We start from the raw sequence: 20,900 nt of genomic DNA, 5'->3' as shown, positions 1-20,900 counted from the left end.
GTAGGGAAAAAAAAGAAAGCTAAAACTTTTTTTTACCCCAAATCACCTATGGGGATCTAACCGACTCCCATAGGTGACTGTGACTCCTGAAAGTAGATGATTCTCACCAAGGGTTGGAGGGTGCATATGTTATTTGAAAAAGTCTCCCATCTCTTCAAGGAATACCAGCAACAGTAAAATTAGCCCTGAAGTTATTTTGTAAATTAATTCATATTTCTTTTTTCAATACAAAATCAGTTATATTTTTACAAAGAACACAAAAATTTTAGTTGGAATTTACAGCAAAGATTATTCTAATGTAGGCTCCAAGCCCACATCTTGCTAGCCTTTCTTTTATCACTGTGCACAACTGATCCCTTTCCCTCTTTATCAGACCTTAGGGGGTCCCTCTAATATGGATAATCTTTGACTTCAGGTGTGCATCTCTTAAAGAACTTGGGTTTATTCACTTTTCTTCAGTCTATAAATCTGTATTAGGCTTCATCATAGATACAGAATGAGCTCCCCACTGAAGTAGTCCTAAATTAGAAACTTTGAGTAATATAAAAAGAAGAAATTCCCTACTTTATTCATTCTGCACATGTATAATTCCATAAAACCAGGTGTATTTTAAGGGTATGTAATATTTATATATTGAAATTTAGAGTAACAAAAAATAAAAGGGTTTTCTAATCTTTCCTAATTCAAGTGTACTTCCCTAGTTGCTCCAAACATACCGAAAATTAAGTTGTCCAAAAGACCCTTCTTCAAGTCATTGATAATTTCAACTGTTCCTTAGTTCCTACAAAAGCAACTTTCACTGTGTTAACAAAAGTACTGGGAAAGACTGAAGTGTTGAGAACCCAAAAAATACATATCCTTCGATTAACATTCAGCACTCCCCCAAAACCAAATACAATTTTCTTTTACTTCCTTTTAAGCCAATAAACATTTATTGAGCACATATTATGTTCAAAACAATATCCTAGCCATTTAGAAAATAAAGATAAAGAAGCTTCGGTATGGTGATATGAAGGGTACACAACTAGCTGCAATATAAAATGCAGAATAACTGCTTAAACTTATAAGTATAAAGAAAGTGCTGAAGAGATGATAAACATTCACAAGGATTAAGTAGGGCTTCCAAAAAGAGCCATTAAAGACAGATGGTTTTCTGGCATGAGAGATAGAGGGGAAGGCAAGCCAGGTGAAGGGGACCATGTACAAAGGGGAAGAGATGGAAATTATTTTTGTCTGAGAGTAGCAGACAGTCAAGTTTGGCAGACTATGGCATAAAAACAGGAAATTGGGTCACAAATCAGTCTAGGAAGTAGGTGGTAGCTTAAATACAAAAAGTGCTGAAAGTCAAGGAAAGAGTTAATATTCAATTTAATAGGCAATAGACACTTCACACAACATACCCAAAGTGGAAACCTTCTTCCACCAACCTGCCTTTCTTCCATCTGTTTACCTCAGGCACTGACACCTCTAGCCTAAGGCAGAAACCCAGAGGTCATCTGGGCTACTCCCTCTCTCTCATCCTCCTCTCCAGGTTCTTTATATTGTCTCTTTAAAAGCTTTGTTGCTGGGGGACCTTCAAGATGGTGGAGGAATAAGAGGTGGAGATCACCTTCCTCCCCAAAAATACATCCACATGTGGAACAACTCCTACAGAACACCTACTGAATGCTGGCAGAAGACCTCAGACTTCCCAAAAGGCAGGGAACAGATGCCCTCAGGCACCCTACATGCAGAGGCTGGGCCAAATCCAAAGCTGAACCCCAGGAGCTGTGCGAACTAAGAAGAGAAAGGGAAATTTCTCCCACCAGCCTCAGAAGCAGCAGATTAAATCTCCACAATCAACTTGATGTAGCTTGCATGTCTGGAATACCTGAATAGGCAAGGAATCATCCCAAAAATTGAGACAGTGGACTTTGGGAGCAACTGTACACTTGGGGTTTGCTTTCTGCATCTACTTTGTTTTTGGTTTTATCTTTATCTATGTTTAGTATTTAGAGCTTGTTATCAATGGTAGATTTGTTTATTGATTTAGTTGCCCTTTTCCTTTTTCTCATTTTGTGAGTATCTACGGGTATGCTTCTTTCTGTGATTTTGTCTGTATAGCTTTGCTTTTACCATTTGTCCTGGGTTCTGTCCGTTTTTTGTTTTTTTTGTTTTCAGTATAGTTTTTAGCGCTTGTTACCATTGGTGGATTTTTTCATAGGTTTGGTTGCTCTCTTCTTTCTTTCTTTTTTTTATTACTCTTTTTCTATTTTTAATAATTTTCTTATTTTAATAACTTTATTTTATATTATTATTTTTTTCTTTCTTTCTTTCTTTTCTCCCTTTTCTTCTGAGCCATGTGGTTGACAGGGTCTTGGTGCTCCAGCCTGCTGTCAGGCCTGAGCCTCTGAGGTGGGAAAGCCAAGTTCAGGACATTGGTCCAGCAGAGACCTCCCAGCCCCATGTAATATCAAACAGCGAAAGCTCTCCCAGAGATCTCCATCTCAATGCTAAGACCCAGCAACACTCAACGACCAGCAAGCTACAGTGCTGGACACCCTATGCGAAACAACTAGCAAAAGAGGAACAGAACCCCACCCATTAGCAGAGAGGCTGCCTAAAATCATACTAAGGTCACAGACACCCCAAAACACACCACCAGATGCGGCACTGCCCAAAAGAAAGACAAGATCCCGCTTCATCCACCAGAACACAAGCACGAGTCCCCTCCACCAGGAAGCATACACAACCCACCAAACAAACCTTACCCACTGGGGGCAGACACCAAAAACAATGGGAACTATGAACATGCAGCCTGCGAAAAGGAGACCCCAAACACAGTAAGTTAAACAAAATGAGAAGACATAGAAATACACAGTAGAAGAAGGAGCAAGGTAAAAACCCACCAGACCAAACAATTGAAGAGGAAATAGGCAGTCTACCTAAATAAGAATTCAGAGTAACAATACTAAACAGGATACAAAATCTAGGATATCAAATGGAGAAAATACAAGAAAAGTTTAACAAGGACCAAAAAGAACTAAACAGCAAACAAACAATGATGAACAACACAATAAATAAAACTAAAAATTCTCTAGAAACAATCAATAGCAGACTAACTGTGGCTGAAGAATGGATAAGTGACCTGGAAGATAAAATAGTGGAAATAACTACTGCAGAGAAGAATAAAGAGAAAAGAATGAAAAGAATTGAGGATAGTCTCGGAGACCTCTGGGACATTAAACACACCAACATTCAAATTATAGAGGTCCCAGAAAAAGAACAGAAAAAAAAAAGGGGGACTAAGAAAATATTTGAAGAGATTATAGTTGAAAACTTCCCTAATATGGGAAAGGATATAGTCAATCAAGTCCAGGAAGCACAGAGAGTCCCATACAGGATAAATCCAAGGAGAAACATGCTAAGACACATAATAATCAAACTACCAAAAATTAAATTTAAAAAAATATATTAAAAGCAGCAAAGGAAAAACAACAAATAACATACAAGGGAATCCCCATAAGGTTCACAGCTGATCTTTCAGCAGAAACTCTGCAAGCCAGAAGGGAGTGGCAGGACATATTTAAAGTGATGAAGGAGAAAAACCTACAACCAAGATTACTCTACCCAGCAAGGATCTCATGCAGATTTGATGGAGCAATTAAAACCTTTACAGACAAGCAAAAGCTAAGAGAATTCAGCACCACCAAACCAGCTTTACAACAAATGCTAAAGGAACTTCTCTAGGCAGGAAACACAAGAGAAAAAAAAGACCTACAATAACAAACCCAAAACAGTTAAGAAAATGGTATTGAAAAATACATATCGATAATTACCTTAAATGTAAATGGATTAAATGCTCCCACCAAAAGACATAGACTGGCTGAATGGATACAAAAACAACACCCATATATATGCTGTCTACAAGAGACCCACTTCAGACCTAGGGACACATACAGACTGAAAGTGAGGGGATGGAAAAAGATAGTCCATGCAAATGGAAATCAAAAGAAAGCTGGAGTAGCAATTCTCATATCAGAAAAAATAGACTTTAAAATAAAGACTATTACAACAGACAAAGAGGACACTACATAATGATCAAGGGATCAATCCAAGAAGAAGATATAACAATTGTAAACATTTATGCACCCAACATAGGAGCACCTCAATACATAAGGCAAATGCTAACAGCCATAAAAGGAGAAATCGACAGTAACAAAATCACAGTAGGGGACTTTAACACCCCACTTTCACCAATGGACAGATCATCCAAAATGAAAATAAATAAGGAAACACAGCTTTAAATGATACATTAAACAAGATGGATTTAATTGATATTAATAGGGTATTCCATCCAAAAACAACAGAATACACATTCTTCTCAAGTGCTCATGAAACATTCTCCAGGGTAGATCAGACCTTGGGTCACAAATCAAGCCTGATTCTGCCTGCAGAATCAGTTAATAAATGAGAGATCTAATTCCACAGCTAAGCTAGAAGTGGATATCTGTGGGATCAATCTGAATCTGTGGATGAAAAGGTTGAAAAAAAAAGTATTCACAGAAGTGAAGTGGATCAGAGGTGATCAGAGAACCCAGAACAACAGGGCAACAACATTGGAGTAAGTAAAAAAAAAAAAAAAAGAGTCTGATAGAATAAAAGGCCTAGGAAGCAAGCTAAGAAGAGGTGAAGCATGTTCTGAGACTGACATCTGCCCACAGCTAATTTCAAAGCTACCACGTTCTGGTGGTGGGGGCATCCCTTGTATGTTCACCATACACACTCCCATGGGACTTGTGCTATTTTAATCAAATAGCTACCAGATTTTCTTATCTTTATTTTAATTTAAGAAGTGGCTTCCTTTTTCTCAACTATTTGTTTCTCAAGGAATACTATAGCTTAACAACTTTCCCATGGGAGCAGTTTTCTAGCAGTAAAGGAATGCAGAAATTGAATAATTCACTTTATTAGAATCAACTATACTGAATCACCTTAAACTGTAAAACATTAGAGAGGCAGAATTAAGTTTATTTCTTCATCCTACTGTAAAAATAACATCTTTATACTTATTAAGCCTTGGACATATAAGTAGTTAAAAGACATTTACTTTACTAACTTTCAAGGTTACTTGTTAAGATTATAGTCAAAACTCCAATATTTGATTTTAATCTACAGGAACACTATATATGTGCAGACTTGTCTTTGAGATTTTCTTGGAAGCTTCAAGATTAATTCTGACATAAATTCTATTGATAGAAAAAACAGCAAGGATGAAAAAAAGAAGCTTGGAGATAAAACCAAAGAAATATAAGTAAATGGCATCATGCTCATTCAAAATGACCTATAAAAATGACAGAAATCAACCACAAACAAATGAAACTTGAATTATTTTCTGAAAGAAACAACGGAAATTATATTCTAGGAGGCTAAGAAGCCAAAGCAGGTCCTCTCCCTGCTACCTGGAAGTCAATCAGATCTCTCTGTAGAAATGAACCCTTTGGGCATCAAGGCATCTATTTTTTTTTCCCTTGGCTAAAAGAGAGGAGAAAGAAATTATGCTGAGAGTGCAGTATGGCAGAGAGTTTCTGCATAGGAGTCAGGGAGAAAAGAAGAACATGGTGCTGAGAGGAGTAAGGATTAACAGTTTCCATCCAGACACTTGGACAAGGAGAGAAAGGAGATTAGGGGAAAAGCCGAAAGGGGTTGTTCTCATAAGCAACTTTATGTGATTCTAGGTACATGATTCATTGGGACCCATAAGATAGAGTGAAGCACAGTTAGGAAGAGAGGTATTCTACCCTCTTATGAAGGAGCCCAGTTCTGCTACCTTGAGGATTCAAAGCTTTAGAGGCATCGGGACCTTGGCATGTCCATTTCTAGTCTTAAAATGGGTATCATTGGCAGTTACCTTCCACACATCAATAAGATGCAACCAGCCAAAATGGAAAAACATGGTGGATAGACTGCTTTGGGGGCATTGGTGAGCCAAACCTCAGAGACTCCAAAAATTGGAGATGAAGAGAAGAGCAGCCGAGAAGCTTTGAAGGAAAATCTCCATTCTAGCATAAGTAAGTGAGGGCAATTATAAGAACCCTGGTTTGCTGCTACTAACAGAACTTCTTTTGAACTTTCAGCCACTGAGGAGATTGGAGGCCAGGGAATCTGATGACATAAGGAAGAAAAGCATCGGGCCTACACAGCCCATGCTCAAGGTAACTGGAAACTGTGAGGCCCCACAGAGGCTAGAGTATTATTCTGAGACTAGTTTGTGGTTTGGAAATTGGAAAGATCCAATTAAAACCATGGTAACTAGGTGATCTTACTGTCCCTCAACAGCAGGATTTTGTGGATCTAAACTTGAAAACTGCTCCAATAGAACTTTCCTCCATGTTTCTATTTCTTTCTGTGTGTCTTTCAGCTTTGCACATGATATAACTGTTTAACGGTAGGTAACTGCATAACTCTCCCCAAAGTCAATTCCCCAAAGAGAGGATGGCAATTGGACCAATTCACCATCATCCCCCAGAGGCAGAGCTCTCATGGCAGACTGCCTCACAGGCTTCTTGTCAACCTATAATTGTCAATAAGACAGTTGCCCATCCTGATAAAGTCAGCTGTGATCAGGGTGGAAAGGTGACTAGTCATTAGACGCAGAGTTAACAAACAAGGAACCCTTAAAAAGGAGACAATGGAAAGATAATAGTTTTTAGGGCTGTTCACAAATATTCCCATTCTCCCGGGCACAGGGCAAGATCACACATCTAGCATCCCCACTGACCATATAACTTTCTCTGACAAAAGCAATGTGAGTGGAACTGACATATGTCATATCCAGGTGGACATTTTAGGAGACCTTGCAAGATTCATAATGTTCTCTTTACCTGTTGTAACCATAGTGGAAATAAATATTGAGATGGACTCTACATTAGCCTGGGTCCCTGAGTGCCTGTATTAAAGCAGAGACCCCCAGCCAACTCACATTAAAAATGTAGCTTGGGGCTTCCCTGGTGGTTCAGTGGTTGAGAGTCCGCCTGCCGATGCAGGGGACACGGGTTCGTGCCCCGGTCCGAGAAGATGCCACATGCCGCGGAGAGGCTGGGCCTGTGAGCCATGGCCACTGAGCCTGTGCGTCCAGAGCCTGTGCTCCACAACGGGAGACACCACAACAGTAAGAGGCCTGCGTACCGCCAAAAAAATGTAGATTGACAATCCCACTATTGGGCATATACCCTGAGAAAACCATAATTCAAAAAGAGACAAGCACCACGATGTTCATTGCAGCACTATTTACAACAGCCGGGACATGGAAGCAACCTAAGAGTCCATCGACAGATGAATGGATAAAGAAGATGTGGTACATATATACAATGGAATATTAGCCATAAAAAGAAATGAAACTGAATTATTTGTAGTGAGGTGGATGGACCTAGAGTCTGTCATACAGAGTGAAGTAAGTCAGAAAGGAAAAAACAAATACTGTATGCTAACACATATATATGGAATCTAAAAAACAACAAATAATGGTTTTTGACAAACCTAGGGGCAGGACAGGAATAAAGATGCAGACGTAGAGAATGGACTTGAGGACATGGGGAGGGGGAAGGGTAAGCTGGGACGAACTGAGAAAGTAGCATTGACATATATACACTACCAAATGTAAAATAGATAGCTAGTGGGAAGCAGCCACATTGCACAGGAAGCTCAGCTTGGTGCTTTGTGACCACGTAGAGGGGTGGGATAGGGAGGGTGGGAGGGAGATGCAAGAGGGAGGGGATATGGGGATATATGTATACATATAGCTGATTTAATTTGTTATACAGCAGAAACTAACACACCATTGTAAAGCAATTATACTCCAATAAAGATGCTAAAAAATAAAATAAAATAAAGGGGAGGCATCCCTTAAGAAATGGGGGAAAAAAATGTAGCTTGAGCAGGAAACGAACTTTTGTTAAGCCTCAGAGATTTGGGAGTTGTCTTATCACAGCATAGCCTAGCTTATGCTGACTGATAAAAAGTTGAGCAGATACTCTTCAACTTGACCCAATGAGTATTATAGAGTATATAAAAACCATTCCTGGGCTTCCCTGGTGGCGCAGTGGTTGAGAGTCCGCCTGCCGATGCAGGGGACACGGGTTCGTGCCCCGGTCTGGGAGGATCCCACATGCCGCGGAGCGGCTGGGCCCGTGAGCCATGGCCGCTGGGCCTGCGCGTCCGGAGCCCGTGCTCCGCAACGGGAGAGGCCACAACGGTGAGAGGCCCGCGTATCGCAAAAAAAAAAAAAAAAAAACCATTCCTAAGGGACATAGATGTGAAACACTATCGAAGTGGAAACCTTGAAAAGGCTAAGAGGTCCTATAAGAGTTAGAGGTGGGAGCCAGAGGAATAATGTTTATTACTATTGATCTAACTCTATATTCATCACTTGAAAACATGGGATATATTTACTTCAGAAAATATATTTGAACCTTTGCCCCTAAAAAGATCTTCTGTCTCATAGGAGATAACATTATAAGGAGCTTATTATTGTTCTTATCTTAAAGTAGTTTAAATTAATTCTTCTACTCACATTCGACATGAATCTGACACATAGCAAATTATATTTTGTGGCAAATAAGATTATAGACAGTTCCATTATGTAATGACTGTAGCATGATTTAGCAGTTTATATCTCCTTCAGAGAGTATACAACATAGAGATGTAAATTCTTTACATTGCAATTCTGCATAAATAGACTTTCTGCACTGCATTGCCAAACTTGGATCTTGAAAGTGATAAAATACAGATGCCTACAGTTGCAATCATAAAAATGTAATTGCTGAGAAAAAAATTATTTCTGATCCATTGGAGGAATTTATTACAGAAGGTTGGAACTGTGTAAGTTATCACACACAGAAAATGAAAGTGAATGACTGAAATATATCCCAGGCTGAACATCCCTGCAAAATGACCTAGTGATTTACCTGTCCCCAAGAGAAAAAAAAATAGATTAAAGATAAATCAAGTTTGGTGGGGAAGACTCTGGTAACTATAAAAAGAGCAGAATAAAGATTTATGAATAAATGAATTTAGAAGTCAGAGTGACATAATAGTATCTATGACCAATTACTCAAAAAATTAAAACATAATTTTGACTTTGAGTTATATACAGAGATGGTAAGTAATTTCTGTGGAACCTTGAAAGCAAAGGAATATAACATGAAGATAAATAATGATGAAAGGTGAAAATTTTTTAATGGGGTTACTAAACTGATAATATTATCTGGTGACATTATGAACTTAAAGATCATTAACTTCTTTTGGAATGTTTTCCACTATAATCGAAGACTATATGACATACTTAAAATAAACATGTAACTATTTCAAATTAAACACTCTCTGAAAAAAAGGAATATGATGAGATATTTAGTATGATGCTATTCTAGGGAAAAAAATTTTAATATAATTTAATGGAATTTTTTACTTGTATTAATAGGTAATACATGATCAAAGTGACAGATACAAGAAGGTTACATCAAATCCAAAAAGGTTAGTTATTTTAAATTAATAACTTTGAAATGTACTGGTTTTTTTGGGTTTGTTTTTTTTGTTTTTTGCGGTACGCGGGCCTCCCAAGGTTATGGCCTCTCCCGTTGCGGAGCCCAGGCTCCGGACGCGCAGGCTCAGCGGCCATGGCTCACAGGCCCAGCCGCTCCACGGCATGTGGGATCTTCCTGGACCGGGGCACGAACCCGTGTCCCCTGCATCGGCAGGCGGACTCTCAACCACTGCACCACCAGGGAAGCCCTGTACTGTTTTTTTATAAGGAGAAACCCATTATAATGAAAATCAAGAGTGTATGCAAATAATTTTGATGTACAAAAAGTCTCCTTTATGAGATAGTTCCTGAACATAGTAAATATTCTATAAATTATTTACATTTTAAATTTCATTTTACTTGAGTATTACTAAGATCTAGAAACTTTTCTTCTGAGATATTGGTGAAGTAGTATACCAAACTTCCTTGAAGATAAAATTAGCAATTACACTTTCATGTAACTAAGAACTATCTGGCATACAATAAGTACTAATTTCTCTTCCCCTGACTCATTTACTTGCAGATATGAAGAGTCTGAATCCAGGCATCACATTAAAAGCCCTCTAAAATTACCATAATCACACTTTTCAAAAGAGTTAAATTTCTTCTAATCAAGGTTATCTTCACCCTTCAGGTAATTTTCACCCTTCTAATTTTCTAGGTGGATTCAATAAATGTTTATAGATTAAATAGTTTTTAAACATGCCAGAAAAATACACATATATTGTGAACAGCATACTCTTTAATGTGAATTTACCGAGAACACTCTCTATTGACTGCTGTATCAAGGTACTTGAATAAAGCAAAACATCTATTGATTTCATTTAGAATATAAAAAGTAGTTTCTCCATAATGATACTTTCTCTGTTCCTAAGAAATATGTCAGCAGCCTTTGTGATTAACAAGTCTTAAGTCCAGCTCTAATGTTCCATAGTTATAGTACAAATAAGGGTTATGCAGTGGCATTAATGTACTTGCCTTTACCAGCCATCTCCAAAATGAAGGTCATTTCCCCACCCCACCCCCAGTAACTGCACTGGAACAAAATCTGAAATAAATTATGAGAACTCGTTTAATACCTTCTCCAAACTCTTCCAAAAAATTGCAGAGGAAGGAAAACCCCAAAGTCATTCTATGAGGCCACCATCACCCTGATACCAAAACCAGACAAAGATACTACAAAAAAAGAAAATTACAGACCAATATTATTGATGAATATAGGTGCAAAAATCCTCAACAAAATACTAGCAAACAGAATACAACAACATATTAAAAGGATCATACACCATGATCAAGTGGGATTTATCCCAGAGATGCAAGGATTCTTCAATATATGCAAATCAATCAGTGTGATACACCATATTAACAAATTGAAGAAGAAAAACCATCTGATCATCTCAATAGATGCAGAAAAAGCTTTTGACAAAATTCAACACCGATTTATGATAAAAACTCTCCAGAAAGTGGGCACAGAGGGAACCTACTTCAACATAATAAAGGCCGTATATGACAAACCGACAGCAAACATCATTCTCAATGGTGAAAAACTGAAAGCATTTCCTCTAAGATCAGGAACAAGGCAAGGATGTCCACTCTCACCACTGTTATTCAACATAGTTTTGGAAGTCCTAGCCACAGCAATCAGAGAAGAAAAAGAAATAAAAGGAATACAAATCGGAAAAGAAGAAGTAAAACTGTCACTGTTTGCAGATGACATGATACTATACATAGAGAATACCAAAGATGCCACCAGAAAACTACTAGAGCTAATCAACGAATTTGGTAAAGTTGCAGTATACAAAATTAATGCACAGAAATCTCTTGTATTCCTATACACTGAAGATGAAAACTCCGAAAGAGAAATTAAGGAAACACTGCCATTTACCATTGCAACAAAAAGAATAAAATACCTGGAAAAAACCTACCTAAGGAGACAAAAGACCTGGATGCAGAAAATTATAATACACTGATGAAAGAAATTAAAGATGATACAAATAGATGGAGAGATATTCCACGTTCTTGGATTGGAAGAATCAATATTGGGAAAATGACTATACTACCCAAAGCAATCTACAGATTCAATGAAATCCCTATCAAATTACCAATGGCACTTTTTACGGAACTAGAACACAAAATCTTAAAATTTGTATGGAGACAGAAAAGACCCTGAATAGCCAAAGCAGTCTGGAGAGAAAAAAACATCACTGGAGGAATCAGACTCCCTGACTTCAGACTATACTACAAAGCTACAGTAATCAAGAAAATATGGTACTGGCACAAAAACAGAAATATAGATCAATGGAACAGGATACAAAGCCCAGAGATAAACCCACGCACATATGGTCAACTAATCTATGACAAAGGAGGCAAGGATATACAATGGAGAAAAGATAGTCTCTTCAATAAGTGGTGCTGGGAAAACTGGACAGGTACATGTAAAAGAATGAAATTAGAACACTCCCTAACACCATACACAAAAATAAACTCAAAATGGATTAGAGACCTAAATGTAAGACTGGACACTATAAAACTCTTAGAGGAAAACGTAGGCAGAACACTCTGACATAAATCACAGCAAGATCTTTTTTGATCCACCTCCTAGAATAATAGAAATAAAAACAAACAAATGGGACCTAATGAAACTTCAAAGCTTTTGCACAGCAAAGGAAACCATAAACAAGACAAAAAGAAAACCCTCAGAATGGGAGAAAATATTTGCAAATGAAGCAAATGACAAAGGATTAATCTCCAAAATATACAAGCAGCGCATGCAGCTCAATATCAAAAAACCAAACAACCCAGTCCAAAAATGGGCAGAAGACCTATATAGACATTTCCCCAAAGAAGACATACAGACTGCCAACAAACACATGAAAGAATGCTCAACATCATTAATCATTAGAGAAATGCAAATCAAAACTACAATGAGATATCATCTCACACCAGTCAGAATGGGCATCATCAGAAAATCTACAAACAACAAATGCTGGAGAGGGTGTGGAGAAAAGGGGACCCTCTTGCACTGTTGGTGAGAATGTAAATTGATACAGCCACTATGGAGAATGGTATGGAGGTTCCTTAATGAACTAAAAATAGAATTACCATATGATCCAGCAATCCCACTACTGGGCATATACCCTGAGTAAACCAGAATTCAAAAAGAGTCATGTACCACAATGTTCATTGCAGCACTATTTACAATAGCCAGGACATGGAAGCAACCTAAATGCCCATCGACAGATGAATGGATAAAGAAGATGTGGTACATATATACGATGGAATATTACTCAGCCATAAAAAGGAACGAAATTGGGTCATTTGTAGAGACTGTCATACAGAGTGAAGTAAGTCAGAAAGACAAAAACAAATACCGTATATTAACGCATATATGTGGAACCTAGAAAATGGTACAGATGAACCTGTTTGCAGAGCAGAAATTGAGACACGGAAGTAGAAAAAAAATGCATGGACACCAAGGGGGGATAGCGGCAAGGGGTGTGGGGTTGTGGTGTGATGAATTGGGAGATTGGTAGTGACATGTATACACTGATGTGTATAAAATGGATGAGTAATGAGTAATAAGAAAAAAATTTTCATTAAAACAAACAAACAAACAAAAACCTTCTCCAAAAAACTTGGTAATATATATGAAAAAGCATAAGAATTCTCTTATCTTTGCCACTTACTTTTACATTTAGTAAAATTCTAAGGAAACAATTTGAACAGATGACACAAACTTATGTACAAAGATGTTCAGAAGAGCATTATTTATAATGGTAAAAAACTGAAACAACCTAAATGTCCAAAAATGAGAGGCTACTTTAAAAAACTATGGTGCAGCCATATAAAGGATAATTAAACAGCAGTTTTGTTAAATCATGCTTACAAAGAATGAGGAAATTATTAAAATATCATTTTAAATAGAAGAATGAGATAAAAGCTACATATACAGTACCATCTCCACCTTGTATATATATATATATATATATATGCTTTATATATTTAAGATGTATCTACATTCTTTAATATTATAAAGTACTAAGAAGATAACAAAAATCACCCATAACTTTACTGTACTGGAAGTACATGCATCACAATATTAATGTTTACCGCTTACTGTTAAAATTGTATTTTTTTATTTTCTGGTTTTTCGTTGGGTTTTTGTTTTGTTTTGCTTTTCCTATTTTTTTAGTGGACTCTATTAGAAAAACAATGAACATGTCTGTTTGTTTCTTTTTAACATGAGACCATTCTGTGGGTGGCTAAGATAGGGGCTTCAGTGGAGTCTCAGAATCATCTAATATCAATTTCATACCAGATATTAGTGCCTTTTAGACGCCAAAGTTCATGACTAAGCTATCATCAGTGAGGCACTTGTTTTGAATTGTCTTTCCAGTAGGAGATATCGACTGTGCTAAGTAAAAAAGTGTACAAAGCCTATTCTCAGAGCTACTCCCCTCCGCACCATCCACCTCACAAAGAAGACAAGCAGATTTTTAAATTATCAGAGGTAAGGTCACTGTTGATTCTCACTTAGGAAACCCTTGAGTACTTCAAGACCTTAAAAAAAGGGACAATTTGTCTTAGGATGTATGATGTAAGGTGGCCTAAAGGGGGGTTTCCTCACAAATTTTGGGTTAAAAAAAAGAAATTTAAATCTATATTATAGTATAAGTTTCTTCAAGCTCTGCTTTAAGAAAACCCAATGAATAAAATCTGGGCTTACATAATAAGTAAGTCAGAGAATCATTATGCATATTATCAAGGAATTATTTACTTTATGAAAGACTTTATCACAGAATGCCTTAAATATCTGCCTTTCTCATACATTTTGGTATTTCAAAAATAATTTCCTATTTGACAAATGAGCCCCCATGTGCTTTGGGGCAAGTCACTGAAATTCTCTAGGCTGTTTCCTCATCTATGTAACAAGGATGGTTTTAACCATGCTGCCTGCCTCACTGAGTTTTCATGACTATCAAACAAGATAATTTACATAAAGTTACTTTGAAAATTTCATACGCATATTATTACTTCTGTTGCTTTTAAAAGAGAATCTGGGAGGAACTTTCAGAATTTTATCATTACTATTACTAAATACATACTTTTGTACACTTTAAAAACATTTTGAAGGACAATTTTAGATAACATATTCATTCTATGAATGAATAGAAAAATTCATTTTCTAGGAAAAATTCATTATCTATTTTTCCTATGTTTTTTAGTTCTTTTTCAGTTACTACATGTTGTAATTTCCATGGTATTAATACCTGGATTATGAGAGGCTCCAGCAGCTTCTCTACGGTGAATGTCTGGACCTGCAGATCCTGAGGATTAACATTCAGTGTGATTGGTGTTTCAGCTGACATGACTGCCTGGGCACAAAAACAAAAAGACACTTATTAATAAAGAAAAATACTTTCTAAAGGAAAGCACTAATGAAAATCATAGGGTACGTGAGATTAGTATTCAAGCACCTCCTCCTGCTATCAGTTGTAGCCCTCAGAGGACCAGGGTGCCAAGTCTACCAACAGAGAAACAAGATATTCCCCAACTGTTCTCTGAGGTCATGCTTCTGGGCTTAGGTCCTCTGGCAAATTAATCTATGCTAGTATGTTCATGACTGAAATAATAACCAGCCAAGGTGACTTTGCATTTGATCAGGAGTCTTAAGTGAAAAAGAATGGCTGAGTTGGTGAGACATATCTTACAGCAAGCAAGTGTTTTGACTTCCATGAAGTCATAGCACTGAGACAGCCAGAGCCCATATTTTGCCTATTGTTAATGACAACTCAGATGAGGAATCAGGTAGGAATTTGGAAGACAGGTGCTACGTCTCTACAGGTGCTATGTCTCTATTTGTCTCGGGAATTGTTTGAGGGTTTTGATTTGGAGAAGAAAGTTTGGAGCAATTTACTTTCCTGTACAGAAAAAAAACTAATATAAATTGGCATCATTATTATAAAATGACAAATCTGAGAAGGCATTGATATTTGAGCAAGACAAAATAAGAAAAAAATTGCAAGCCATTCTTTAAGACATGAACATTAATCTTAAAAGTCGATGCAGGGAGATTTTTGCATAAGAATACATATATATATATCAAATGACCATATGTGGAATTTCATAACATATCCAAAGTAACACATCCACCATGAAGACTATTACCCAAATCACTAAGCCCACAGATTTGTATTAACTTGTTCACAGTCAATAATCACCCAGCAAGTATTTACTGAAGGTTCATGGAGATAAACAGTAAGAAAGACATCTATCCTATATATAACTTAGCCTATTAAAAATAAACTTAAGAGTCTACAGGAATGTGTGTTACTATCAATGCACAAATCTTTCCATTTACCTGTTACCTATTTTCTTTCAAAGTTTCCTATACTTGCAGGCTAAGAGAACATAAGAATCTGCCCCTAGAAAATATCTTGATATTCCCTACGATACTCATGGAAACTAAAACAAAAAAAGAATTAGAATGTATTACTTTTACTTTAGTTTTTCTATTTATTATTTTAGATATAAGGGCAGACAGTTGTTTTGTTTTTAGTTGACTGGTTGATTCTATGAATGGACTATGGATGGATAGATGAATGAGTGAAAGAATGAATGAATGAGGACACATTTTCATGGTGTCTCTTTTATCCAGAATCAGTCCTTTTAAGACTCCTCTCACTCTCAGTGATTCTAGGAAAGAAGATTGTTCTTTTTCCTATACCTATGCCTCCAACCTCTAAGGGAAATCAGAATCTCAGGGTAGGGCCCATGTTTCCTCCCAGCTTCTTCCCCTGAGAGTCTACCCCCATTCTCCTCCTATCCTTTCTCAACTCACACTGGTCTAGTTCCATAAAATCAGCATATCTTTGCTCTTCAACCTCTCCCACTCACTGGACCCTTTCCTTGGATCCATAAATGTGTTACTGTATATAACCAAAGATAATCATGATGTCTTTACATGTTACATGTAACATGAAAAGATCAGTTCTTCACTAAGGCCTTTCCACACCATATATCTGATACCTGTGCAGAGAGAGATGCACAAACAAAACCACCCTATAACAAAAAAATCTTCCTTATTGGCTCTTATCTTAATGTAATCTAATTCTTAGATTAGTAATAACAATTTTTTTAAATAGAGGCAAATACTATAGAACCTAGAAGTCTTACTGCTCTCCAAATATTGGGCTGGCCAAAAGGTTTGTTCGGTTTTTTCCATAACATGGCTCTAGTAGCACTTAGTTGTCTTTAACTTCATTCAAAACAATTTTGTTAGATTGTATGTGACAGCTGTCGTATCAGTGTGCATTTAAAAAAAGACATCAAAATTTGTGAATTTTTTGTGTAGCCATTTTAATACTGAAGATGGAAGAAAAAAGGCAACATTTTCAGCATGTTATGCTTTATTATTTCAAGAAAAGTAAAAATAACAACCGAAATGCAAAAAAAAAGATTTGTGCAGTGTATGGAGAAGGTGCTGTGAATGATCAAACATGTCAAAAGTGGTTTGTGAGGTTTCGTGCTGGAGATTTCTTGCTGTACGATGCTTTGTGGCCGGGCAGACCAGTGGAAGTTGACAGTGATAAAATAGAGACATTAACTGAGAACAATCAATGTTATACCACGTGGGAGATAGCCAACATACTCAAAATATCTAAATCAAGCACTAAAAATCATTTGCACCAGCTTGGTTATGTTCATTGCTTTGATGTTTGGGTTCCACATAAGTTAAGCAAAAAAAACCTTCTTGACCATTTTTCCTCATGCAATTCTCTACTTAAACGTAATGAAAATGTTCCATTTTTGAAACAAATTGTGACTAGTAATGAAAAAGTGGATACTGTACAATAATGTGGAATGGAAGAGATCGTGGGGCAAGCGAAATGAACCACCACCAACCACACCAAAGGCCGGTCTTCATCCAAAGAAGGTGATGTTGTATATATGGTGGGATTGGAAGGTAGTCTTCTATTATGAGCTCCTTCTGGAAAACCAAACAATTAATTCCAACAAGTACTGCTCCCAGTAGACCAATAGAAAACAGCACATGATGAAAAGCGTCCAGAATTAGTCAACAGAAAGCTCATAATCTTCCATCAGGATAACGCAAGACTGCATGTTTCTTTGACAACAAGGCAAAAACTGTTACAGCTTGGCTGGGAAGTTCTGATTCATCTGCCATATTCACCAGACATTGCACCTTCAGATTTCCATTTATTTCGGTCTTTACAAAATTCTCTTAATGGAAAAAATTTCAATTCCCTGGAAGACTATAAAAGGCACCTGGAACAGTTCTTTGCTCAACAAGATTAAAAGTTTTGGGAAGACGGAAATATGAAGTTGCCTAAAAAATGGCAGAAGGTAGTAGAACAAAAGGGTGAATATGTTGTTCAATAAAGTTCTTGGTGAAAATGAAAAACGTGTTTTTATTTTTACTTAAAAACCAAAGGCACTTTTTGGCCAACCCAATATATGTCACATGGCTACACTCCATGATTCTCTTACTGCAAATATGGATATGTGAAGTATTCTTGAGAATAATAGGAATCTGCCAAAGACTGTTCCCAGTGACTTACCATAGAAATTTGTACATAGTCAAAATAGTGAATTTCAAATAGGCTTATAATCAAATATACTCATAATATTTATAATTCTTTCATGTGTCTTCAGCAAAGTTTGATATTAAAAACAAAGATAACTATGCTGAAAGTTTCAAAGGAAACAATTATGACAAATCTAATAATTTAAAGCATTTAAATACAACTATATACTGCAAAATTGACTATACTATTAAAAACACTAATACATACTAATCACTTTGTGTATAGTATCAAAACATTTTCTAGTCAACTCAGGAAACTGATTTGGAGATCAAGGTAATAATAGGCAGAAAACTGTAGAATTTTGCAAATGAAGTGAAAGCAAGGTCAAAGTCCGACAAATTGTTAGACCTCTTGTAGCAATAACACAATGTGAATCCAAAACAAAAATTCTACTAGGGTGTGGATATTATACCCCAAGGCGTTTGCATTTTATAATCGACAAAATTTCAAGAGTTAGAAAGTACCTCCCAAACAATTCAAGGACACCTCCTACAGCGCCCTTCATTTCAACAATGTACTGGGCTTGGATGAATAGAAATGAGATGCTTACTATACCATTAGATGCCAGTGATTACTTTTATAAAGTTCTTCCTTATGTTGAGTTGAAATCTGCTACTTTTCAACTTCTATCCAATAGAGACAGTTTCATAAAGTAGGAAAGGTACAGGTTTGGAGACAGGCAGACTAGATTAAAATCCCAGTTTTCAGAATCAAAGGGAGGAAAACAAATCTCTTGACAGCAGTAACAGAGGTCTCCGGGGATAGTCCTTAAGGCAGAACAAAGTACCCATGGGGATCCTTCCCGTCTCCCCAAGTTGTCTTTGTCCATAATGCCTGAATTTTCTTTACTCCACTTTATTCCTTGCTTTAAATTGAGCTTATAGCAATTTTAAATTCATTTAGTTAACAAGCATTTCATTTTTAAATGCAGTTAACTCTGAGAGGTCATGGGGGACACACATTCAATCATGCTTTGGAAGAGTACATGAGACCAAAGTGATGTGTCCTCCCAGAGCCCATATGTACCCTTTCTGACACACTCAGGATATCCAGTACCCCCAACTCTCTGCTCAATCAGCCCAAGCCTACTTCCAGCGCCTATTCCAGCCTCTTCCTGCAATCCATCCTTCCAAGAGTGAATTACAACATGCCCATCCTTATACCTGAGAGGTAGCCAAGAGGCAGCTGTTTGCTGATGAGTATGTATGGAGCTTGGACATGCAAACTGGGCTGTCCACTTGCATGTACCCAAGGCCTCTCAAGTGCAAGACAGAGCCACAAGTGGAAAGAAAAGGAAGCTGACCATCAGGGTCAGGGGTGAGCTCCCCATCCACCACCTCATTCTAACAAGAAATTTCAAAGAGTACAAGAATTCTAAATACAGATCTATACCTTCCAGGTCATTTTGAAGGTATATTTCTCAAGGTAGAAAGATAGGAGAATAGAACCTACTTTAGTAGCTTGTTAGCTTGACTTGTAGCTTTTACATATATAAGTATGGTATGCAGGCCTCCATTTTATACTTTCAACCTGCTCACTACAAATGTTAAGGATCAGCCTGCCCAAACTTTCTAGAACTCCATATCACCAAGTTCTTTTTGGTCAGATTTGCTCTTTCATTGTTTCCTCAACCTTCTAAGACATGCAGTTGACACAGAGGTAGGGTAAAAAGTCATCAGTTCTTCCACTTTTAGGAGAAGACTTCCAAGCTTCTATAACAAAATTACTTCTCTTTTTCTCTCTTTTTTCCCCTCATTCAAATGCTCTCTGTTATTATTTTTTCCTTAAGTTTATAGGTTTCCATGCAAGAGCATATGTATATTTCTTTACTGTTTTTATTAAAATTATTTTTGTGATCATTCAACATTACATTCATGAGAAAATAAATAAGTATATAAACAATTTAAATACTCAAAAACACAACAAAATTCATATTGATGACCTGGGTGGTGGCAGCAGAAGTGTACAGAAGTGGTCAGATTGTAGATATATTGTGAGCCAATAGGAATTCCTGACATATTGAACACAGGATAAAAAGAACGCAAGATATCTTTAAGTTTTTTGTCTGAAGCAACTGGAAGGATGGAGTTGCCAGTAACTGAGGTACAGATTGCTGCAGAGAAGGAACAGGAAGATGAAGAGCCCAGTTTGGGACACGATAAATTTGAGATGCATGTTAGACATCCAAGCAAAGATGTTAAGTAGGCAGCTGGATATATGAGAGCAGAGTTTGGGAGAGAAGTCTGGGATGAAAATACAAATTTCAGAGTTGTCAGCATAAAGGTGGATGGAATGAGACAACCAAGGAGGAAGTAGACAGGAAGAGACAGGTCAGAGTCAAAGGACTATTGTGAGTGAACGGAAATATAGGCAGTGGTACTCAGAGGTTTATAGAATTAAGATTAGCCTTTGGGGGACTTCCCTGGTGGTCCAGTGGCTAAGACTCTGCACTCCCAATGCAGCAACCCTGGTCAGGGAACTAGACCCTACATGCCACAATAAGAGTTCTCATGACACAATAAGAGTTCACATGCCACAACTAAAGATCCCATGTGCCGCAACTAAAGATCCCGTGTGCCGCAATTAAGACCCAGCATAGCCTAATTAATTAATTAATTAATTTTTTTAAAATTTGCCTTTGATTGAACTAGTAAAATATGGCTCTTCTGGTAAACCAACTAGAAAAAGGGTAAACATAGCCCAGTAGATATCAGCAGGAAGGCCCCCAGTTT

The 20,900-nt window shown here is 37.2% G+C and overlaps 1 protein-coding gene across 1 annotated transcript in view; it reads right to left on the bottom strand.

Moving 5' to 3' along the window:
- CTNNA3 (catenin alpha 3) overlaps positions 1–20,900 on the bottom strand; it is a gene marked incomplete at its 3' end in the record, with an annotated part of 1,444,109 nt that overhangs the window by 1,409,678 nt on the left and 13,531 nt on the right. The window contains exon 2 of the mRNA XM_007456477.1: positions 14,830–14,934. Coding sequence (XP_007456539.1) covers positions 14,830–14,928 — 99 coding nt within the window. The remainder of the gene's footprint in view (positions 1–14,829; positions 14,935–20,900) is intronic.

Source organism: Lipotes vexillifer, unplaced genomic scaffold (assembly GCF_000442215.2).
Source record: "Lipotes vexillifer unplaced genomic scaffold, Lipotes_vexillifer_v1.1 scaffold520, whole genome shotgun sequence".
Classification (NCBI taxonomy): Eukaryota; Metazoa; Chordata; class Mammalia; order Artiodactyla; family Lipotidae; genus Lipotes; species Lipotes vexillifer.
Note: the sequence above shows the minus strand (reverse complement) of the source record. Positions and strands in the feature narration are given on the sequence as shown.